Consider the following 24416-nt stretch of genomic DNA (forward strand, 5'->3'; position numbering starts at 1 on the left):
ATATCAGGACTAGTATTTTGCTCTGTCACAGTAAGAGACTCATTGTGGAGCAAACAGCTGATGAACGTGTCTCCATTGTGTCCACAGGACTGTGGCCGCCACCAACATGAACGAGACGAGCAGCCGCTCGCATGCCGTCTTCAACATCATATTCACTCAGAAGCGCCACGATGCCGAGACTGATAACACCTCTGAGAAGGTCGGGTTCTATCCCATCCCGACTGCATTTATTTAACATTGAGCTGCTGCCACTGCTTATCAATGAGCTGATTGATGACGCTGATTTAAAAGGAAATCAATGATTGCTTGAAGGTCGTACTGTAATTATAAGGTTACGTTGCGCAGATGTTTTTTTAATGAGACCCGTCTCCTGAATAATGATGAATAGCTTTAGGGGTTGTTTCTGTTTGTGTAGTTTAAATAACGGAGTCAGTTTATTGGATGTTCTGTTGCAGGTCAGTAAGATAAGTTTGGTGGATTTGGCCGGCAGTGAGAGGGCCGACTCTACTGGAGCCAAAGGGACCAGGCTTAAGGTGAAGTGTTTCCTACTAATGCATTTTAGATATAAAAACACAGATCTAAAAACACATTTCCTCTCTGAATATGCCTACAATATATGTCAATATTAAAACAGTGAATCACTGTGTTTACTTGTTAATATCATTGTCTGCTTCTTGCTCTATCGCAGGAAGGAGCAAATATCAACAAATCTCTAACTACACTGGGGAAAGTCATCTCTGCTTTGGCAGAAGTGGTATGTATTATATCTGCATGCTGTATATTATGAGACAAAGCAGATGTTATCAAGGATACACAAGTCAATTTTACTGTCTACTTCCTTTCAGGACTCTGGCTCAAATAAGGTAATTTGTTTAACTTTAAAAAATTGTTATTCATTTGTTTTTCTTAACGCAAATGCCAATAAATACATTGATTTTGAATGTGGTGTTTTAATTTGATACACAGAATAAAAAGAAGAAGAAGGTGGAAAACTTCATCCCCTACAGAGATTCGGTTTTGACCTGGTTACTGAGAGAAAATTTGGGTATGAGCACAATATTTCGGTGCTCCCAGTGATCCATTAGACCTTGACAAACTGAAACTAAAGGGTTTGCCTTCATTCTGTCAGGGGGGAATTCTCGTACTACGATGGTAGCGGCCCTGAGTCCAGCTGACATCAACTACGACGAGACCCTCAGCACACTCAGGTAGAGAACGTATCTTCTGCTGCGTCTTTTTTCCCTCCCACACAGCCGCTCAGGGACATCGATGTCATTGAGTCCAAAGTGTTGCGTAATACACGTTTTCCCTCAGTGGCTTGCATCACTTTCACACTTCACCCTTCATGAGTTGCAGCTGCAGTGCCAAACTGCAGAATCCTGCGAATTTGTCTCCTCCCTCACCTGTGTCGCATGCTCAATGATCCCTCCCTCATGTCCGCAGGTACGCAGACCGCGCCAAACAGATCCACTGCAACGCTGTGATCAACGAGGATCCCAACAACCGATTGGTGCGCGAGCTGAAGGAGGAGGTGTCCCGTCTGAAAGACCTCCTCTTCTCCCAGGGCCTGGGTGACATCATTGACAGTAAGGGACCATTTGTTTGGTTTATGTGAGCATTAGTCCATCTCTGGATTTTAATGTCAAACATTTTTTTAAATTTGGTTTTACATCCTTTTCGTTAGTGTGCACACTTTTCTCAATGATACACTGTTGAAACAACACGAAATATATTAAGAGCCAGTGCAGAAAAATCAATAGGAAGACGACGTGAATGGAGATGAACAGCGACTGATTCTCTTTAGACTGCAGTTGCAGTGCAGTTTACTCCCATGATGTGGCAGAAAAACAGGCAGGGTGGGAAATTGTGTGGGCGGGGTTTCAAGCATTGGCTACTGGAGCTAGCACGTCAAGCTAGCTAACATTAGCATGTAATAGTAATGAACGTCTGTTACAAACAGGAGGTGTGGAGTTTAAAATTGTGGGCATTTACCTGGCACAGAGGGTCTGATTATTAAAAATGTAAGATCTAGCTATTTTGTTCAAATAACACCGGTCAACAACAAGAAGTGAATGTGACTTGTCTGCTTCTTCATTGACTAAAAGAGATGTGAATTCTGGTCCACACATCTTTACAGAAGCCCCGAGAGGGAAGTGAGAAACAAATATGTTTAAGTTAATGTTTAAGTTCCTTATATTGTTTTCATCTGTGAAACAGGTGAATTTGAATATACATAACTTGCTGACACATACAATATGTACCTTGTGTTTAGAGTGCACGGTGAAATTAAAATTCACCTGCAAGAAAACACGAATGCTTTTAGTCCTATTTAGAACATGGGGTAGTGGTGCGCTTCCAATTCTTGTGGCCAAAATATGTATTACAACAACACACCTGACAAATATAATCACCTGGAAAAACTGTTAACTTACTTGTTTCTCAGGGCTTCCGTACATCCCCAACTTTGTCATAAAATATTTTTTATTCCCAGATTTCGGTCCATGAACATTGTTATCTAAAGGTGTTACGCTGTCTCCTTCTCTGTCTCTCTGTCTCTCTGTCACTCTTTCTCTTCTCTTCTCCCAGCATTTCGAGGGTCTGGTGCTGACATAGAGGGTTTGAAATGTGTGTTTACTGGCTATTGCTTTTGCTCTTGTGGCAGCTTAGCATCACCGGCACTTGATGTGACAGGAAAAAGTAGCTCTTTTTCTGTGTTCTTTGCAGCACCGCAATATCACAAAGCATTGATCAGAATGTTTTAGGCGAGTCGCACTGAAATACAAATGCTAACGCAATACAAGCAGCCTGCAGTCTTATTGATTTTTTAAGCTTTGTCATTTTGGCTCTAATCTTCAGCTCCTAATGGGACGAATGTGCCGTGTCATGGTGCTGCAGAGATCTGTGTATGGCTTCGTAGCTGTAGCATTGGCGGGAAAAAGCTAAATTGTTCATGAAGCAACAAAGCAGAGCCTCACAATATGATTATAGACCATAATGAGTTATGTTTCCTCCCTATCTATGATTTCCCTCATGTAGAAACTGTAGCTTCCCCTTCCCCTGGCAGGGGGACTCTATCGCCCCCTGTCGGCAGCCATATGTGATGAGTCAGCCTTCAGCCACAGAGAGTGTAATCACTTCCATAATATTGCAACTTTAAGGAAGTCATATCGTTTTATGAGTCTTTCTATAACACATGACTTCATTAACTGCACTGCGAAGGCAATATTATGAAATCCATCTTGGCGGCCGACAGCCTGTCCAGATGGATGTGTGTGATACACTTATTGCTCTGTGGTTGCTATAGCAGCAGCTGCAGAGTCGATATTCTTTTCTTTCATCGACTCTATCACAGGCCTTCAAAATCCCAGGATAAAACACTGAAAATGTGATTTAAGAACTACAAAAATGGATTACTGCTTTCAGTCATTTGTTTGACGTTTCTAATGTTAGAGAAGCCCACTGAGCATCAGATGCATCTTGCTGCTTTTAGGTAATAATCCTAAATGAGAGTTCAAGCTTCCCGATTTTCTCTGCAGAAAAACATGAACCTATTACAAATGAGTCATTAAGTTTCTGCACAAATGAGCTTATGATATATTTAATTGTCCATACATGATGACTCATTTTGTTTTCGTTGCTTGGCAATGAGCAATAGCATCCCGATCTCATACTCGGGTTTATTTCTGAAATGGCGGAGGAACGATATAAATATATGGCAACTTAAAAAACAGATTTTCCTGTTTGTGAATGTTCCTGCATATGACGCACTGCTTGAAGTTTTTGTAGCATAGCTGCATTTTCTTTGGTCATGGCTGGATGGCCTCCCTGTTGCATCTTTTAAGTTGCTCTTTTCTGCGCGTGGCTTTCTGCTGCTGCTGCCCTCGCTTGTATACTTGAAGATAACATTTCTCTCTGTGAGTTAGATTTGTTTCAAGCCACATATCTTCTTTCTTTTTCTATTCTCCCTTCTCTTCTCTTCCTTATCTGTTTGCATTTCTCCATTTCTTTATTCCCCCGTTAGCGATTACCCCGACCCCACTTCCTGTACACCCCCCGCGCCCCCCACCCCCGACAGACCTTTCCGATCACAAGAACAATAACAATAAAGGCCAAGCTGTGAATCAAAGAGATGATTTCTCCACAGTGACGAATGCCATGACGGGGATGAGTCCCTCTCCGTCTCTCTCAGTCTTGTCCAGCCGCGCCGGATCCATCGCCAGTCTTCATGACCGCATCATGTTCAGCCCGGGCAGCGAAGAGGCCATCGAGAGGCTGAAGGTGAGCGCTGGTGGAAATTGTTGTGGAGTATTTCTTATAGTCGGGAGAAGAAAGTTGAGGTTTTCTATCAATATAAAGTAAAACAGAGTTTTGATGAACGATCAAGGTTTGTAAAGTCAATTTATTTGCTTGCAAGCAAAGAGAACAGTCTCACAGACACATTGCAGTGATCTGGAAGAGTGATCTACCCAACAGTCACAATGCATGGACATTTATGCTCAGACAGCTTCCTGTTATCTGCTTAGCTAACAAGAATACACAAAGAACACAATAAAAGGCAGGTCATCCTTCGAGCCTTAGTATACTTCATTTAAGACAGTCAGGAAGATGCTTTATCTCCTGTTTACAAATCCCTTTGTTCACAGTCTGCCTTACAATAAACAGTTTAAACTCACAGCAGATGCTTCCTTTGAAGCCACTGTGACATTGTTAAAATGACCATTGCAGAGACAGAATAGACATTCTTTACCCTCACACATCATATCTGCATGCAAAGGTTTACGCCTTTACAACTTCAGATAACGCGTCAGCAAAGGAAGTCAAAAGTATTTCAAACAGAGGATCTCTGTTAATCAAGGCCTCTCTGTGTCTCTGTCTTACGAAGAAGAAAGAAACAGTGCACAATGATAACAGATAACAAGACACCTGGATACTAAACTAATTAAAGTCATCTACTGAAACTACAGTTTGGTGTCTGCTCTTTTAGGACTTACATTCTTTAAACCTTCACATTAGACTATGACATATTTTCCCATGACAAAATGCTGTTCTGTCCATCTGTAAACCCACACTCTGCATTGACACAGTGTAAATACAGACTGGATATTCCCAAAGCTGCATATTGTTCATCATCGTATGCAGATAAGTCTTCAGTGTGCTCTCTAAGCATTTTACTCATAACCTCGTCCAAGTGTAAGGCTGGCAATATTCTATATTATTGCTATTGCTGGCAAATCTCATGAGTGGACCAAAACTAACAATGCATTAATCTGTTTATCAATATGGTCTGTTTGGCCCATTAATTCCTACTTAAATGATAAATCTTTGAGTATTTAGAGGGATGACGGGAGAAAGATAAAAAACAGTCGCACACTGCAGTTTTCAAAGTTACTCAAACAGGAGTAAATTGTGATTTTGTTGAGGACTATTTTCAGTCATGGATCTGGTGCTAGATTGAGTATTTATGCCCGGCAGAACCATGCATTGCTCAAAAGTTAACTACAGTGCCCACGTTCATCTTAACCAGTGGCTCATTGATGTGTTTTTAATAGTTTTTGAACAACAATGGAGCTTTGAGGCACAGAGGAAGAAGACATATCGGGCTTTGAATATAGCACATAATGATTGTGCAGTGCGTCAATTAATTGTTTGGTCTTTTCATGGGATTTGTTGGCAAAAACAAAAATATAAAACACTAGACGTGTATTAATTACCCCTGTCTTTTGAAATGTCAGGAAACCGAGAAAATCATTGCTGAACTCAATGAGACTTGGGAAGAGAAACTTCGCCGAACGGAAGCCATTAGAATGGAAAGGTGAGATATACCATAGGCCTATATTTATATATACATATATAAATATATAATATACATTTTTATTTACTTTATTTTATTAGTAAAAATCCTTCTTGGGATTCAGTTTTTCTCTTAGAAAAGACAAATAAATTGTGAAAAAAGACAACAATTCATGCACACAGAGACAACAAGCTTATAACAGAAAACAGTTTAAAAAGACAAGTTAATATACTAGTAAAATATAATATATTTTATAACATAGTCAATAATCCTGTTTTTCTTGTCTATAAAATGTGTTCATCTTAAAATGACTATAACTTATGAAGAAGAGCAGCTTTATAGCATATATAGTGTTTCCTCTTGACCTAAGGTTGTTGCTACTTATTGAGTATTTAGCAAATCAGTATGCACTTGTACAGAAAAATGAACCACTTTGCATTTGACCAGCATGTAAACGATATTGTTGTGTGAGGCATCTTGAAATACGACAAATCCTGCAGCCGCTTGGTTCACTGAGTCGTGCATTCGTCCACAGAGAGGCCTTGCTGGCAGAAATGGGTGTAGCAATGCGAGAAGATGGCGGGACGGTCGGCGTGTTCTCTCCCAAGAAGGTAAGAAGACATGAGGCATCTGCAAAACTCTCCTCTGTGATCTAACACTTACCATTCATATTATTCACTGAAATGCTTGTTTATTTACCCCAAAGCCCTCCGATAGCCCTAGAAAGCCCCAGCCTGTGTTTATCGACACAGTCGGGCTGTTTTCCCCCAACGAGGTTTGTAGCTGTGAAGTGTTTAAAGCTGCCTCCCTCTCTTGAGTGCTCTGAAGCCTCACTTCAACACGAGCCTCGCCGAGGCTGAGCAGTCGAGGGTTTCTCTTTTTTCATTAAAGTCTTATCTGAAATCTTCTTCATTAGTCACTTCAAACACTCCCTCGCAACGCCGAAGGCAGCAATGGGTGTAAACATGGCAGGGTGGGGGGGTGGGTGTGTGTGTGGGGGGGGGGGGGGGGTAGTGCCCCCATTTCAGTGATTTATGGCTGTTTTCCTGCAGCCCTAAAACATCAGACTGAGACTAACACTCATGCGGTGAAGCTGTGGGGAGTGAATTTGACTGCATGGCTTTAACTATATCTGATTGTTTTTTCAGCTCTCTGGTGTGCAGTGTATGCATATGTTATATTGTAAATAACATGGATAATGAATAATTTATGTGTATTACTAACCACATTTTTACGGTTAGTAAATGATTCCTTTTTCTGCGTTAGACACCTCATCTGGTGAATCTCAACGAGGATCCTCTGATGTCCGAGTGCCTGCTCTACTACATTAAAGACGGCATCACCAGGTTAGATGTTGTCAGACATTTAACAATCTTTACTCAAGTGCTTCTTGCATTTTCAGTTGTCATATTGAATCAGGAATTGATTTACTTTTTTAGGGTAGGTCGTGTAGACGCCAGCAGTCGTCAGGATATAGTCCTCAGCGGCCACTTCATCAAGGATGAGCACTGCACCTTCACCAGTTCTACTGGCCCTACAAGAGAAAGTGAGCGACCTTTATCTTCCTCCGTGTGCTTTTAGTCGTGTACGTCACAGTTTGATATTGACAGACAGGAAGTGAAGCCTCATATTGCCCTCTCTTTTCGTAAACAGTAGTTGTCCTGGAGCCGTGTGAAGGAGCTGAGACTTACGTCAACGGAAAGAGAGTGACCGAGCCCACTGTCCTCATATCAGGTCAGTAAGCTCTCTGTGACTTTAAGATGAGATAACATAAGATAATCCTTTATTAGTCCCGCAGTGGGGAAGTTTACAGGATCACAGCAGCAAAGTGGACAGTGCAAACAAGGTACATGGTAAAAAACAAAAACACAAGAGCAGCAAGTATTATAAATAAGTAATAAACAGTAAAGAATATCAACTAAGTAAAAAGTACAAAAATCCACAATAACTAAAACTCACCTCTCCTTATGCATGGGTACCTATTAGAAACGCGTGTGTTGTATGCTCTACGTGTGTGCCATTTTGACTTCTTATTCACGTAAAGGAAATCGCATCATCCTGGGGAAGAGCCACGTGTTCCGGTTCAACCACCCTGTGCAGGCCAGGGCCGAGAGGGAGAGGACGCCGTGTGCAGAAACCCCTGCTGAGCCCGTGGACTGGGCCTTCGCCCAGAGGGAGCTGCTGGACAAACAGGGCATTGACATGAAACAGGAAATGGAGCAGAGGTACTTTGGGGGGAAATAGTGAGCCTTTTATTTATTCATTCATACCTGAATTTTTCAAGAAAGCCTGTGTAGGTAGCAGATAGTCTCACCAGCGTATTGTAGACGGGAACAACAGATACGGAAGCAAACTACAGGTGACACTGAAACCTTGCAGCACAGAGCACAGTAAATGGCATGCTGCTCCAGCAACATCAGAGCAGTGTTTCCTTTGAAACAAACGCGTTTTTTTGTCTTCAGATTGCAGGAGTTGGAGGACCAGTATCGCAAAGAAAGAGAGGAAGCCAACAACCTTCTGGAGCAGCAAAGACTGGTACAGTGATGAGCAGCTTTGTGTGCATTATCTAAAGGTGTTTATTTAAGTAGTCGAGGTTACAAAAATGTAAAAATTATAAAACAAAACTTCCTGCAATGAAAACAAGCCTCAAGGTATTTTTTCTATGTTATACATACAACAACATTAGTATTTTTGTAATGACTTTTTGTTTCAACAGTTATGCCTATATACCGAACAGTTTACTCACTGACATCTGTTCCTAAATGTCTTCTTTGACATGGGTCTTCATTATTTAATTGTCTAGGATTATGAGAGCAAGCTGGAGGCTCTTCAGAAGCAAGTGGACAGTTACTACCCAGAAACGCTTGATGAAGAGGAAGAGCCAGAGGAGGAAGGTAGTGCAAAGGACTGGACACGTGCCACATATCTATGTTGGTAGTAAGCAAATCCTCACCAAATGATTGTGTTTTGTCCTTTTTTTTTGGCCCACAGTGCAATGGACAGAGAGGGAAACGGAGCTGGCTGTGTGGAGCTTTCGTAAGTGGCGGTGCTACCAGTTCACCTCTCTCCGTGACCTGTTATGGGGCAATGCCATCTTCCTTAAGGAGGCCAATGCCATCAGCGTGGAGCTCAAGAAGAAGGTGCAACATGTTATCATTTCAACTTACAGTAGATCCACAGATGGATGTTATAACATGTCTCTCTGACCACACCAATGCTTGTGCTGTGCCCCTGCAGGTCCAGTTCCAGTTTGTGCTGCTCACAGACACACTCTATTCCCCGCTGCCTCCAGACCTGTTGCCCCCAGAGGCTACCAAGGACAGAGAGAAGCGACACTTCCCACGCACCATTGTGGCAGTGGAGGTGCAGGACCAGAAAAATGGAGCCACCCACTATTGGACACTGGAAAAACTAAGGTTACATGACAATGTTTTTAAAAGTCTGATTCAAAAATACTGCGAATATACTGTCATTGTAAAATATAATAATGTAAAGAAAACAGTAAAAACAACATTTAAAAAAAAAATGGAACAAAAAGTATTGATTCAGTAATCAGTAATATCACAGTAACTCCATGCCGGGCCTCGTTTTAGCTCAGTGACTTAATGTGGCGACTGTTTGCTGCTTCTTGCAGGCAGAGGCTGGAGCTGATGAGAGAGATGTACGATCGTGCTGCTGATGTGCCCAACAATACCGCTGAAGACGGTGAAAATGTGAAGACCGGAGGGGACCCCTTTTATGACCGCTTCCCTTGGTTCCGTCTGGTTGGCAGGTAAATGCTGCGAAACATTGGCCCTATGCAGTATGTGGACAGGGCAGGAAGGCGTTCATGCTGAACTCGTATAAAAGGTCCCAGTGTTAGACATTCCATTCGGGACAATGGGAGGCTGTTAACTACCACATATTGTGCATACTGGTCAACTGATGGACCATAATGACTGAGACACCAGCACGAAGCAGTCTGCAGCCCACTTCATTACAGAGTCTCTGTCATGACATGCTGATGTCTGGTGTTCCCAGTCTGTGCACCACTGTCATGAAATCTCTCCATTACAGCTGATATTGAAAATTGATTCATAACAAACCTATGCCATATCTTCTCATAACGGAAAAGCCTTAACTCGGTACTGTCAATTTTTTACTTTTCCAGATTCTATGTGCTTTGTAAATGAATGAAGTCGTGAACACGGAGAGATTTGACAGCCAATTGAAATGATCAGTAAATGCTAGTTCATGCCAGGCTCATTCTTTTTTTTAATGGGAAAAATCATCTGTGGAACATTTCAGATCGACATTTCTTCAGTCCTCCCACTCAAAGCCTGCTGATTCTTTCTCTCCCACTTTGGCACACAGCCTCTCAATCTCTTTGCCAAGCTCTCTCTCTCTCTCTCTCTCTCTCTCTCTCTCGCTCTCTCTCGTAAACAGGTCCCACACAGTGTCACATGGCCCTGTTACATAATATTCAGCATCAAGCCTTTAATGTCATTTAGCTCCTGCAAGACAAGCAAAAATGATTGGGCGGTAATCTGAAATGTCGTCTGTCAGCTCATTTTGATTTCTACAGAAGCCCTGAGAGGAGAGTGAGAAAGTCTTTCCAAGTCTGATCTAAATTGTTCTCTCCTGTGTTTATGACGTAAGAACATGTGAAAATGAATTTCCCAGCTTAATCTTTCTAAGTTCCTTAAAAAACGAATTTTCATCTGTGAAACAGAGGGAAAAAGTTTTGCAAGATGAAAAAACATTTCTCAGGATCATTTTGTGTTTTGTTGTTGTAATACTCATCTCGGCCACAAAAGTGCACCACTACCCCATGTTTTTTTTATAGGACTAAAAGCATTAGTCTTTTCTTCCAGGTGAGTTTTAATTTCAACATGCACTCTGAAAACCAGGCACATATATTGTGTGTTAGCAAGTTCTGTAAATTAAAACCAAAAGTTGATGGCGGTCAGCACGCCCCCAGTTTGGTGAAGCAGACAAGAGTACCAGCGCAGCAGGGTGCTGCCGAGGACGGGGGCAGCAGCAAAACATATTTTAGCCTCCAAAAATAATCTATCAGTTTAAGTGTACGCTATAATTAGAATATTTTCACAGCTTTCCTTGCCATAAGACAGCAGGGAACTGAAGCCATCTACTCTCTCTTCAATGCCACAAGACTCCTTTGACAAAAACGATTTACCTCACAGAACACGGGAGTCACTCGATTGGTTAGCTGTTTTGTGTCATTTGATTACTTTGAATAGTCCCGTGTTCTGTGAGGTAAAATTACTGTTTGGGTCAAAGGAGTTTAGTGGCCTTGAAGAGGGCATAGATGGATATAACGACTTCAGTAAACTTCAGAAAGGGTTGTCTGAGGGTAAAATGAAGCGGTGGAATTATACAGCATACACTTAAACTGATGCACTTTATTTTTTAGGTGTCTAAAATAAGTTTTGCTGCTGCCCTCGTCCACAGCAGTACACCCCTTTGCCCCTGTGCTGGTAGTCCCGTCTGCTTCTACAAACTCCGTACCTCATACAACCCTACCTCAAAAACATCTGAACTGTCCCTTTAAAGGGAGGCAGCTTTTCTCCTGTGGTCCAGTCCATCTATGGTGCTCTACTGCCCCTCTTGTTTGAACAAGTGTGTGCTTTCTATCCAACTGTTCTAACCTAGTTCCCATGTCTCTGGCTGCACCAGAAACCCCATTTTCAACACGTGCATGAGCGAGCGCATGAGTGACCCCACCCCATCCCCGACCCTCTCCACCTCTGAAATTACTGAGCTGACTGACCCGCAGCGAGAGGGTCGAGGGGAGGAGGAGGAGGAGTTGGAGGACCTGGACGATGATATCTTTTTGGACGACCCGTGCTCGGAGCTTGGGGGAGAGGATGATGATGATGATGATGATGATGTGGATGATGATGAGGGAGAACTCTGCCGAGGCTCCGGCGAAGGCCAGGATCCCTTTTACGACCGCTCACCATTATTCAGTGTAGTGGGAAGGTTGGTGAGGTTTCGGGAGCATGCTGGTTGGAGGAAACTAGCTCTTTCACGCTGAGACACAGGGTCCGTTTGCCTCGGTAGACATCAGCACAGATGACATGACAATATTTAAAAACGCAGTTCACAATACAGAAACATTGTTCCCTCACAAAGTCCTCAAAGTCCTGTGTGCATGACTACATGAAATTTACATTTCATGTTCTGTCCAGTTGGGACGAGTAACCTATAGCTGTAATATCAACATGGAGCATTTTAGTTGGATAGCATCAGTGGAGATTTGAAAACCGACGTGGGAATTTAATTAATTTCATTTCAATTTAGTTTCTATTCCCTGTCTTAGTTGTCATTGTGTCTCATGTTTGAGACACAAATGTTGTTAAATGTCAGACTACACAGCTTTTTTCTTTTCATGAACATGATACCGAGTAGACATTTCTGGGCTTTATCCTTTAGCTCTCTATCTTTAATCTCATCAAATTTGACTGCTGCTTGATTTTTTTTGTTTTTGTTTTGGCTAACTGTTTCTTCACACTAACGCAGGCTAAAAGCTTCTCCAACATTTTCAATTCTACCTCTAAAACAAGTCAGCCCGGGGCGGGTCAGTTCATACCACTTGTTTTCATGGAAATTCAAGCAAAGTTGACGCTCAACGGCTGCTTGAGGTGTGTGTCTCACTTACGTGTGGCTAAAAGCAAACTGGTGGCTTTAACAGAAGACCATTCACTAGCCAGAGCACTGACATGTCTCATGGAGTACTATTCAGGTCTGATTTGCATAACACGTGAACCCACGGCGAAATGTTCTCACCACGCTGTGCCAACCTGAAAAAGCATGAAAGAGTCTGGAAATGATTCATGTGAAATGGCAAAGTGGTGTTCAAGGAAGACTCAAAATCTCAAGATGAAAGAGCTGGTTTCTACTGCAGCTGTCTCTTTTAGGCATGCCAGAGCACAAGTCTTTTCATTTTGACCTTTTTTGTCAATTTTTTTACTTGAATACGTCTGATGATGAACTAGTGCCCCTCTTTTGCACAAATTAGCACTTCGTCCCAGGAGGTGCACTTTGATTTCTGATGTCATTCGTTGTTTTTTTGTTTTTTTTGGTGTAGCATTCAGTGCATCAAGCTGTTGGCACTTTCTATTCAAGCTGAGCCATGTTCCGTATGATGATTTCTGTTCCATTTGCTTTTGGTTCCTTTGAGTCGAGACGTTGAAAACATTTTTGTTCACCCGTTTTGTCCTGAGCATGCCTTCTTTGCACCTCACCAATCTTGTCATAAGCCACTCCCTTTTTAGACACTCGTCACCCCTTAATGTCTACCCCTATTGGCTGGAGGGAAATGTGGTCCTTGACTGCAAGAAACCAAGGTATAGGAACATTTCTAGTGCAGCTGTTGCCACTTTTATACTCTCAGAAGTAAGTCTCTGTCACTACCCAAGTATTTTCAAATCTAATGCAAAGACAAAGTGCCTCTGGTGCTCATTTTGGCTCTGTACATTTGATATGTAGTGTAGCGTTTTCATATTGAGCCACGTCCAAGATGCACTTGTTGGTGCAGTAGCATGTAATCATTAAGCAATGCAAAAAAAAAACACATTATTCCAGAAATAGAATTCATTGCTCATTAGGAAATCATCTGCTGTCCAGCTGAGTAGTGAGCTGGTTATTTTGCAATCATTTAAAGAATTCAAAGTTGACCCTTACACACATGCTCCTTAGCCTCACCAAGCTTTCATCAGTACAATGCAAAAGTTCAGCAATACTGCATGTGACCCATACTTGTCCTGACAATGTCATTATTTCTAGATGGTGAGGAAAGAAAAGCCCCCGCAAAGCGATAGTAAAGGGCAGCCATGGCCGTCGCAAGAGCAGTCCCAGCTTCTGTTTGGTTGCTTTGCAGCTCTGTGTTCTGTTGTCCAGTCCAGTGAGATTGTATCAAGTGTGAGCCGTCTCCTACGATCGGTTGTTTCTAATCTTTTATCATCTTTCTCTTTCTGCTTCCTGTTCAGGGCTTTTGTTTATCTGAGTAACCTGCTGTACCCGGTTCCTCTCGTCCACCGCGTGGCCATCGTCAGCGAGAGGGGTGAAGTGAAGGGCTTCCTCCGTGTGGCGGTGCAGGCCATATCAGGTAAGGCTCGCACCCTCAGCCTCGCCGCTGTTAAGACGAAGGGGGTGAGGCGGGATGGAAAGGGCAGGCTGTGTGTGACTTCTTGAGGGAGTGAAGTGAAGGTGCTTTGTGTTTTCCTCCAGCTGACGAGGAAGCTCCCGACTACGGCTCAGGAGTGAGGCAGTCGGGCACTGCCAAGATCTCCTTTGAAGATCAGCAATATGAAAAGGTAGAGAAAATCACTCCCAAGTAGACCATGCAGCATTCACCTGTATATACCAACCTGCCAACCGGTCTGCCTTACGACTTTCTTTTGCAGTTCCAGTCCGAGACCTGCTCCGTAGGACTGTCCCGCACAGGAGTTTCACAGGAGGAGCTCCGTATCGTGGAGGGAGAGGGGCAGAACGCAGAACCTGGACCCTCAGCTGATGAGGTCAACAATAACACATGTGCGGGTAATCGTATTTTATGAGTGACTGGATGCATGTTTTGTGTGTTTGGGTATGTGTGTTTGTGTGTGTGTAGTAGGTATGGCCAAAATCTTCCATGGCGATATAGTTCATTTCATATCACTATGTAGCATGTTTTCTAGTAATTCAATAGATAAATAGTCTAAATATAATAACCACATGGTTTGGTATACTCTTGTGTGAATTACATACTTGATAAATGTGAAGTACCGAGTATATTCTCCTTTAATTATGAACTTTGAGTTAGTACGTGTTTGTTATTGACAATTATGACGACATAATTGTGTACATGATTTCATCAGTCCTGCTCTCTGTCCTGCTGTCCGCCCGTCAACTGCAGCTTGATCCGGGATGAGCGATGGAGCCAGGTCTCTGTGAAGATGTGGTCTCGACAGTCACCGACCTCCTGCTGCTTTCATCCATCTTATCTTATTTTTTTTATCAGACATCCAGCAGTAGGCTGGGTCTTGGAGTAGCCTCACGTCCTAGCTGGGTTAGCTTAGCTTCCATCTCGGCTCTCCTGCCTCTCCTCCCTGGGGCAGTTTGGTGCCGTTTGGATTAGGCCGAGTGTGTAGTGGCCATCATCCGGCCACTGTCCACGGCACAAGAAAACAACCGTGCACAGCCTGACTGGGCCGGCTCCCTAGAATGCCAGCTTCTACCTGTGTCTGATTTCTGTATTTCCTTATTTCCTCACAGCTGGTGCAGATGAGCTGGAGAGTCCGCTGAAGAGTCAGGACAGCCCGCTTGACACAGCTCTGGAGCACCTGAGGATCGGTAACGTCTTTACCTTCAGGGTGACCGTCCTGCAAGCCTCCAGCATCTCTGCAGAATATGCCGACATCTTTTGCCAGTTCAAGTAAAAATGTTTTCATTGTTCACTCCCCCCCCCCCCCCCCATGATTGTCAATATTTATCCTGTTCATTTTACAGTTTCACATGTAAATTATGCAACTTGGATTGATTTCAGTTTCATCCACCGCCACGATGAGGCCTTCTCCACCGAACCCCTAAAAAACACCGGCCGCGGCCCCCCTCTGGGCTTCTACCACGTGCAGAACGTAAGAAGCACCACCCAGTCGGTACAATGATGAGCTGTGAGGTTGGAATAGGTGAAGTGCTTTAACATCACTGCGTTGTTTTTATAGATTGCTGTTGAGGTGACTAAATCCTTCGTTGACTACATCAAGACTCAGCCAATTGTGTTTGAGGTGTTTGGACACTACCAGAAACAGCCTTTTCTTCCACTCTGTAAAGACGTCATCAGGTACCAGTCATGAAGTCTACCGGTAGACAGATAAAATGTATACAGTTGTGTTTTCATAAAATGACAGACGATTATTATTTCCACTACCAGTCCACTACGTCCCTGCAGAAGACAGTTCCCACGAGTGATGCCTCTGTCCAAACCAGGTAAATAAACTCTTGGCAGAGTGGCTTGAATTCCACCATTTATTCATGTTGTATTGTCTTCGTACTGGTCTGCCTGCAAGTCATGTCATCGTAGCTTCATGTTGTTGGGTATGAGCAGTTGACTCCGACACCTCGCCGGACCGGGAGAAATCGCTGGACCTGATCCGATACCTGGTCCCAGATGTGTTCAATGGGGTGCTGGTGGACTCGTTGTCAGACACCGCTCTGTCTGCCGCTGGCTTGGCTGCTTCCTTCTTACTGGAAGGAAACGAGCGAGCTCAGCTGACAGCCCCGCCCATCTCTATCTGTTCAGTTATTAAAGCTCAGAAGCCGGGTTGGTTAATTGATGTCGGATCCAAGTGAATCCTGTGACTGACAGCCTTTTTATATCAAGTGTTAATCTTGGTGTGACTTCAAAAAGGACTCCCAAAGCAGTTAATGAATTGAGTAATATTTCTGAGTACACAACGTGTTACTTTTATGTAGAGGTGGAAGCTGCTGTGACAACAAGCAGCAACTCTGCTCAAACGTAACACTGAAGTCCTTCCGTCTGTTGGGTTGATGTTCTGTAAATTACTGTGGAGTGGGAGATAGTGTCCCAAAAAAGAACTAATCATTAGCAAGTTTTAAGGTCTTTTAAAAATGCAACTATTTGATATAAAAAGTTAGTTTTCTTGTATCAGGATTCAGTTAGATTGGCTCTCTGGTGTCCTGTGTGTTTACTGTGAAACCTGCGTGTTGGATTCTCCTTTCAGTTCTCCCTCTTGTTGAACTGGATCACAGTGCCTTTCTGCTGCAGTAGTCGGCCATGAATAATACTCTCTAAGATGGGAATGTTAAATATGCATTTATTACATAGATAAGACTATTTTTATTGATCTCTAGTGGAACAATTGGAGGAATGCAGTTAACCAATCGTGAGACTAGATTTAATAATGTCCACAAAACAATGATGATCAACAACATCAATACTGTTAAAGGAGAGTAATGTTCAAGGAGTTTGTGCATATGCTTTTCCTCAAGCCAGAGCTGGTAAAGACTTATGAATACATAAGTAAAATCTGAAATAACACAACAAACTTTTGTGGTATTCTCCTTCAAGAGGACGGCAGGAGTTGCCTATAAATCGGCCGGAGGAAAGGAGCTTCTTCTGCAGGATGAAGCGGTTCCTCTCTTTCCCTGCATCACTGATTTCCTTTCTTCTTCCCTCTCTCTTCCCTGCGTAGGTGTAGAGCAGCTCCCTGCTGTTATCCACAAGTCTGCTCTCAACCTGTCTTACACTCTTCTTATATCCTTTGTTTCAAACACAGTACCTGCCACTAAGCTGACGGCTATGACCCGCCCGCAGGCAGGACCCTGTCACTGCAAATATGATCTCATGGTGTTCTTTGAGATCTGCGAGCTGGAGGCCACTGGAGAGTGAGTATCCTGAGACACCCCTCGCCAAACATGATTTGGAATGTTTTGGGAGAGCTTCCCTTGACTAATTATTGTTATGGAATAGTTATAACGATGTTAAAAAACGTTGCAAATGTCTCCAGCACCGTTAGTCAGTGGCACATGAAATCAGCGAGGCTTGTTTTCACCTGTGTCTCCTCAGCTACATCCCTGCAGTGGTGGACCACAGAGGAGGAATGCCTTGTCATGGCACATTCCTACTGCACCAGGTATGTCCATCATCACTCTGTGAGCAGATATGATATTTGGATTATTAGAACTGAACCGGGCATAACCACGCCTATTTTTCGGTCTTCTCTTGACAACCACAGGGCCTGCAGAGGAGAGTCACTGTCACCATTGTACACGAGTCAGGAGGTGACATGGAGTGGAAGGATATCCGGGAGCTTGTTGTGGGTGAGTTTGATTATCAGCCGGTCTTGCCCTGAAAACCGACCGGAGATATTGCCTCGTGCGTGAGCTGCTCTAACTGGGGCACTTGTGTCTTCCTAGGTCGTCTCCGCAACACCCTTGAAGCTGATGAGACCATCATTGACCCAAATATTCTCTCTCTCAACATCCTGTCTGCTGGTTACGTCAGACCCATGAGGGATGACCGGTACGTACTGGTGGAGACATGTGATGGAAAGATCTTTGCAAGATTTTATAGGTTTTATTAGATTTTCAATATATATGGTCGACGGGAATTCAATATTAGTGGCCACATGTATGTTATTTGTTTATAACAAGGTTGTGACAGCTTGGCTAAATTTGGAAACAGTTCTATGCCTCAACAAGAGTGTTATCTGAGGACCTCACTTTATTGCTGTTGTGGCAGCTCCTGCACTGGAACAGGCAGATGCATGGCACACAGTAGTGAAACTGCTGTACTGCTGTACCCTGTCCATAAAAAGCATGGCAGAAGAGGCACAACCTGAATGTTAATACTTATTTTGTGATCCTTTATTATTGTGTCTGCATGAGAATAGTTTCCTCTCTCTCGCTAACTGCAGGAGGCCACACATTAAAACAGAGTGACCATGAATGAGCAAAGTGAATCGGAAAGGTGTTTTTGAAATCGGCCACATTTGAGTCATGAATTCACTGGTCCACGCTGGCTGTGCGACCCTCCTTGGTGCTTATCTGTGCTTTTGGTTCGTTTGATTGTCATCATTGTGCCTACACGTTGCATCTCACCTTGTTTTACCACCTCACCTCTCACCCGTCTCATCTCTCAGCCATGAATAGATCCACTAACCCCAACGCTGAAGCTGCTTGTAGACTCCAAAGAGCCACACCTCTTAACCAAGCACCCTCGATTGACTGTATGAAAAAGGTCTAATACAGTAGCACACCTAAAATGCATGTCTTTCTAACTCCAGCAGCATGTATCACTGCGTAGTGTAAAATCACTAATAAACACCAAGTATCTGTATTTGGACTCAATGTGATGCCAAACCATCACGACTTTATTGAATCCCATGATTAACTCTTCAGACTGAAGATAACAACGGAAAAACAATCTCTGTTAATCATGCACTGACAGATGTAATGTCGAATTAAAAAAACAAACTTGTGACTGTGACATCTTATAGGAAAAATGTACATAGGTTTCCACAAAGAAATGGGCCTTGGTCCTAAGTACTTAAATAGTGGTAAAGTAATGTTTTATGCTGCTCTGCAGCCAGCCAGTAGGGGGCAGTACGTTTCTTTACATTTTTAAAATGTAAGCCTTGTAATGAGAACCTGTGTCATATGTTATGTAGGTAGCATGTTTATTTGCATATATTTAGCGCAGTAATTATTAAATATTCCTGTTAACTCTTCACTGGTTTTCATTTAACATCCACTTATCATTAACATCACCACTGTATGGTGGCACATAAAGTGGCAGCATGTGTTAATAAGGTATATTGACAATGATTCGAGTGGACAAATATCAGTTTAGTTTTTCTATTAATGTCTTTCATCCAAAATTATTATATTATCCAAGTTCGACTCATGGAAAATTTTAAGTATTTTCGCCATTCAACTCACGCTTTTGGTGCCCCTCTGTTTTCGGCTCATTGCTTAATCCCTCTGCTTTCCCAACAAAAAGCCAAACAATACCAGCAACCGCCATCACCCAGACCTGGGTTCACTGAGTTTTAATCCACGCAGCCACGCGCTCCACGCAGCACTGTCCAGCGGCCCTGCTCGACCGGCCTTTCTCTGACCGCGGTGCTGACCCCTTTGGGTTTTCAGCCCTCAGCGTTTGTCCTGTTACGGCCTCAGCGGTCAAGAATTGGGCTTAAGGGCTCAGCACCAGGTCAGGTTGTGGTCAAGTGTGGTCTCTGCTCAGTCGTGCAGAGACTAACATCAAGGTATATATATATATATATGTGGATGCTAACATTTTTCTCCCTCCAGTCCACTAACAGAATGTTGTTGTTTTTTTTTGCTTTTGCAGACAGTTTCTTGATTCGGACATGCCTAGGTATATTATTTTGCCTCTCTTCTCATGCTCTTAAGTTAAACAGACGCCTCATCTTTCTAACGTCCTGTACGCCCTGTCATTCCCACTCAGCCTCCAGTGCTTTCTTTACCCTCTCTTCTACTCTGCCATCGCTGTCAGCAATTCATCCGTGCCTCTTTGTTTTCATCCCTTCATGAGATGTGAGGGATGTGGCTCTGCATGTCCCTGGTTGTCTTGCTGCACTGGCTGTGTGTGTGTGTGTGTGTGTGTGTGTGTGTGTGTGTGTGTGTGTGTGTGTGTGTGTGTGTGTGTGTGTGTGTGTGTGTGTGTGTGTGTGTGTGTGTGTGTGTGTGTGTGTGTGTGTGTGTGTGTGTGTGTGTGTGTGTGTGTGTGTGTGTGTGTGTGTGTGTGTGTGTGTTTGTTTGAGCTGTTATCAGGCTGTGGTTTACGATGGAACAGGGTCTGCATGGCTCGCTTTGCTTCACGTGGACTGTCGTTGGCGGTGTCTCTGCGGAGGTGTAGGAGGTGTCGTTGGGCCAGTATCACACTCTCTGATTCCTGATTTGTTTACAGCTGTTGATTTCTCCATAGATTCAATTTAAAAAGTCCCATCTGACATGATTGTGCTCCCTTTAGTGGGTGTGCTGAAGAAATTCCATTTGGGTGAGAGGTATTAGTACTTGCCAGTAGAGGGTGTAAGTGATCCAGTATTACAGCACAGTTAATTTGAACTAATAAAGGCAAAGAGATGCATCCTGTCCTGAGCAAGAACATTCAGAAAATGCTGCTTATTTGCTACTTGCTTCACTCTGTTTGTTGTTTTCATGTTGCAGTGAAGCAATATTTTGACTCCATGGATATGCTTTTCTTAGTCATCTCTAATCCCAACAGAGAGCGAGTATTTCCCATCACAGCTACAGATTATTAACAGGAACACCAGTCATCCGTGCTGTAATATGGATCACATCATTTACAGTACCCGCTCTGGCACACTGTTAAAATGCAGCCGTTAAAATGTAATCCACTGAACCATTACCTCACCAGTAGCACTTTGCTCAGAATTGCTGCAATGTTGTGAATATTTCTGAATCTGGTACCTCAGCAGGACTCTGCCAGACACCAGAAACAAACGGCCCCTCACATGTTAGGCCAGCAGCATGACTTCAATCCTGGCTCCCGCCGTCTTTAGGAGGTAGTAAAAACGCAGCGAAGCACATGTTGGTGTAGTGCAAAGAGGAAATTGCTCCCTTGTAGTGTAAGCGAACACTTTTCTACTACTGGGAAAGAACTGCTCGTGAGTGTGTGAGTTAACGCACTTGCTAATTACTTCAAAACAAGCCATCTCTACACTGAATCCCCTTTCTTCACACAGAACAGCAGAGAGTTCTCCTTACCACAGAGTCAACTCAGTTCAGTGCTGTTTGCTTTCTTCCTGGTGACACATTGTTCACTTTCCCACAAGGGTCACCTCAGTCCAAAGCCAGCGGGCCCAACATCTGAACCTCATGAAGAGTCCATTCAGCCCCTTTTTTACGGTTTACAGAAACATTATTTTCCTTTTACAATTCATGCTCAGATTATCTTTTTTTTAAAAGTCAAGGCTGTACTGGGATTCGGGCCAGAGGGAATAACTGCTTTCAGTGTGTGATTATTTCCCCTCGGGGGGAGATGGGGAAAAATGCTGTACGTTAACGTATGGAGTAAATCAGAGGCGTAACAGAAAGCAGCATTGTTTTTTTACTCGGGGAACGGCCACACACTGTTATTTGAGCTTTTCTACGGTTCCAAGGGATGGCTCAACGGTCTCTCTTGGGTGAGCTGTACCATCCACGGCAGTGTTTTACATTATGAGATAACAGTGTGGGAAAAAAAGACAAACACCATGCCAGCCACGCAAGCCAACACAACCACAACACACTTCCTGTCTCTCACTTTCTGCTCTTTTGCTGATTTCTTCTTTCTCACAGCATTTCCTTGGGAGTTGACCATAGGTATTTCACTGCCCTGTCCCTTTCATCTGGCTGTCTATCATCACCCCCCCCCCCCCCTTCCTTTTTCTGTACTAAGAGTCATCTCAGCTCTCTTTGCTTTTCTGTAGTGTTTGTACAAAGCAGAGCATTATCTCATTCAGCCTGTTGCATGCAAAAAGATTTCATTGATATTTTTTGTTGTACTGAGATTTAAGCAATACTGTTTGCATACTATACAAAGCTAATAGTAAATGGATCGTTTTTAAACATCATAATACTATGTTGTCTGTGTCACAAATCAGATTTTAGTCCACTTTCTGTATGTGAAGTGTTTTTGATTATTGAGATATAATGTTTACATCTCTGTTGTTAGGTTGACAGGCTTCAGCATGGGTTCAGCTTTGACTGCTAATTTGTAGTTCAGGACTTAATTGTTGACTGCTGATTCATTTTCTTGGCTTCTTGTCACTCGGACAACCTCAGGACTTTCTACCGCTTCGAGGCCGCCTGGGATAGCTCCATGCACAACTCGCTGCTGCTGAACCGAGTCACTCCGTACGGGGAGAAGATCTACATGACCCTCTCCGCCTACTTGGAGGTACAGCACAGTGCCTTGTGTTCACCAGAGAAATGGCTCTTACAGCATCAGAAATGATGTGTGAATTACTGTAGAGGATCAATGTCAGAAATCCCTCCTCACATTCCTTTTAGATGGAAAACTGCACCCAGCCCGCAATCATAACCAAAGATATCTGCATGGTGTTTTACTCTCGAGACACAAAGCTCTCGGCCTCGCGCTCTATCCGAAACCTTTTTGGTACTGGAAGCCTAAGAGCGCCAGATGGGTGAGTTCAAAACTTCAGACTTTGGCAAATATTGTGCACTTCCTGTGTTCTCTATGTTGATAAAGAGCTCTGTCTTTTTCTTCTTCTAGAAACCGTGTAACTGGAGTTTATGAGGTCAGCCTGTGTAACCTGGCAGATGCAGGAAGCCCAGGTGAGAGTCGGGACAAAGTTGCCATTTTGCATTAAGCTTGCCTCTGCAACATTTCTAACCCTGCACCTGACCACAAACCACTCCAGGTATGCAGAGGAGACGCAGGCGAGTGCTGGACACCTCGGTGGCCTACGTCCGTGGGGAGGAGAACCTGGCCGGGTGGAGGCCCCGTAGTGACAGCCTCATTCTGGACCATCAATGGGAGCTGGAGAAACTCAGCCTCCTCCAAGACGTGAGGGCATAAGTTACATTTCTCTTATAGCACAAGCTACTTGTGTTAACCTAGCAGCCTACCTGTGGTTATGCTGCTGTTACCAGCCTTCACCATAAATGTGTCTAAGTGTACCGTCATGAAAGCCTTTGCTTCTTCAAGGTTTTAAGTAAATAGATATGAAATGAATTCATAGAGAGAAACCCTAATATACATATGATGTGAATATAAACTGACATCATTTAAAAGAACAACATGTAAAGTTTCACATAAGATGTTTCTTAAAGCTCAGCTGGGAATATAATCGGTTTCTTGAACTCAACTTTGAGTAAGAAGCCAGGGAACAGGGAATCAGAGACATCCATTCTATCATCTTAAAAACAAGTATGTAAAGTAGCCAAATTGGGAAGTTGCCCTAGTTTCACATACATATAAAACTGGATATCATTGGCGTAGTGTTGATAAGAGACGCAGCCAAGCTGATGGATAAGGTAGACTGTAAAGGGAAAACAAGGTAAGACCCAGGATAGATCCCTGAGGAACTCCGTAGTGTCAGCAATGCATACAAATATGTTATGATTAGAAGAAAAGGGTGAAAACCATTCAAGAGCTATACAGTACCAGATATCCCAACCCACTTCCTCAAACTATATAATAAAATAAGATTTATGGTATTGAAAGCAGCTGTGCCTCTGATGGAAACCAGACTGGAATTTGTCGATTTGAACAGTTTTCCTGCGCAATTTCCAAAGGTTGCTTCCAGACAACTTTCTTTAAGTTTCACAAGGGACATTGTCAATGATTTTGATTTGTTTTTCTCTCAGGTGGAGAAGACCAAACACTACCTTCTCCTGAGGGAGAAACTGGAGTCTACCATGCTTATGGGCCAGGAGTCCCTGCAGTCCTGCATCACTGAGGAGCTGAGCGAGTCTCCTCAGCCCCCCGAGGTCGACCAGGAGGTCAGCTCCAGCTCTGAAATCACCACTGAGAGGCAGAGGGAGCTCGCTGCCAAGGTCAGCCATCGTCACTCAGCGAATACTGACTTTCATGTTTGACTGAAGCGCAGTCTTAATTGTTTGTCCTGATCTGTCAAGTCTGTGCTGAATATGATGCCCTTTTATGATATTACAGATGTGAATTGAGTCAGATTGTATCTGACCGTAGAAGACATTTTAAGCTCCCTGTCCTTTTTTCACACAGTGTTTGCGTCTGCTCACTCACTCCTTCAACCGAGAATACAGCCATGTGTGCGTCAGCGCCAGTGAGAGCAAGGTAGTGCTCAAACACTCAATCAGATGAATGCCTGTTGATTGGTTCCTCACAGTTGAGCGAGCATTCATTTGTGTGTTTGTGTGTGTTGCAGATCTCAGAGATGTCCGTCACAATGCTAAGAGACTCCGCTTCAATCTCTGCTCTCAACACAATCACACCCTCCTCAACATGCCCGTCGCTGGTTGAGGGTTGCTATTGGGATGCTGAACTCAGGTCAGTGCTAAGACACACTTGTATGATTATTTTTGCTGAGTCATCCTTTGTAGCCATTGTAGCTTCTGTTGCATGTGGCGGTCTGGATTAGCTGCATTT

At 43.4% G+C, this 24416-nt stretch overlaps 1 protein-coding gene across 3 annotated transcripts in view; it reads left to right on the forward strand.

The window, feature by feature from the left end:
- kif1aa (kinesin family member 1Aa) overlaps positions 1-24416 on the forward strand; it is a 34598-nt gene that overhangs the window by 9250 nt on the left and 932 nt on the right. The window contains exons 6-44 of one of the 3 annotated variants that reach the window (XM_076079306.1): positions 88-199; positions 456-533; positions 689-754; positions 846-863; positions 967-1045; positions 1130-1208; positions 1444-1586; positions 2587-2625; positions 4145-4278; positions 5733-5812; positions 6327-6402; positions 7058-7137; positions 7231-7337; positions 7445-7525; positions 7836-8016; positions 8254-8326; positions 8595-8685; positions 8783-8931; positions 9029-9207; positions 9426-9563; positions 13783-13901; positions 14024-14109; positions 14200-14335; positions 15050-15209; positions 15321-15411; positions 15499-15617; positions 15708-15763; positions 17074-17182; positions 17364-17430; positions 17533-17617; positions 17714-17819; positions 21623-21646; positions 22109-22223; positions 22337-22470; positions 22560-22621; positions 22708-22853; positions 23657-23845; positions 24033-24104; positions 24196-24317. In XM_076079306.1, the coding sequence (XP_075935421.1) occupies positions 88-199; positions 456-533; positions 689-754; positions 846-863; positions 967-1045; positions 1130-1208; positions 1444-1586; positions 2587-2625; positions 4145-4278; positions 5733-5812; positions 6327-6402; positions 7058-7137; positions 7231-7337; positions 7445-7525; positions 7836-8016; positions 8254-8326; positions 8595-8685; positions 8783-8931; positions 9029-9207; positions 9426-9563; positions 13783-13901; positions 14024-14109; positions 14200-14335; positions 15050-15209; positions 15321-15411; positions 15499-15617; positions 15708-15763; positions 17074-17182; positions 17364-17430; positions 17533-17617; positions 17714-17819; positions 21623-21646; positions 22109-22223; positions 22337-22470; positions 22560-22621; positions 22708-22853; positions 23657-23845; positions 24033-24104; positions 24196-24317 (3981 nt within the window). Of the gene's footprint in view, positions 1-87; positions 200-455; positions 534-688; positions 755-845; positions 864-966; positions 1046-1129; positions 1209-1443; positions 1587-2586; positions 2626-4144; positions 4279-5732; positions 5813-6326; positions 6403-7057; positions 7138-7230; positions 7338-7444; positions 7526-7835; positions 8017-8253; positions 8327-8594; positions 8686-8782; positions 8932-9028; positions 9208-9425; positions 9564-13782; positions 13902-14023; positions 14110-14199; positions 14336-14706; positions 14733-15049; positions 15210-15320; positions 15412-15498; positions 15618-15707; positions 15764-17073; positions 17183-17363; positions 17431-17532; positions 17618-17713; positions 17820-19649; positions 19677-21622; positions 21647-22108; positions 22224-22336; positions 22471-22559; positions 22622-22707; positions 22854-23656; positions 23846-24032; positions 24105-24195; positions 24318-24416 lie in introns of all 3 variants that reach the window. The other 2 variants (XM_076079308.1, XM_076079307.1) reach the window with 2 other exon arrangements.

This window comes from Anarhichas minor, unplaced genomic scaffold, assembly GCF_050575085.1.
Source record: "Anarhichas minor isolate MPS153535 unplaced genomic scaffold, ASM5057508v1 ptg000071l, whole genome shotgun sequence".
Lineage (NCBI taxonomy): Eukaryota > Metazoa > Chordata > Actinopteri > Perciformes > Anarhichadidae > Anarhichas > Anarhichas minor.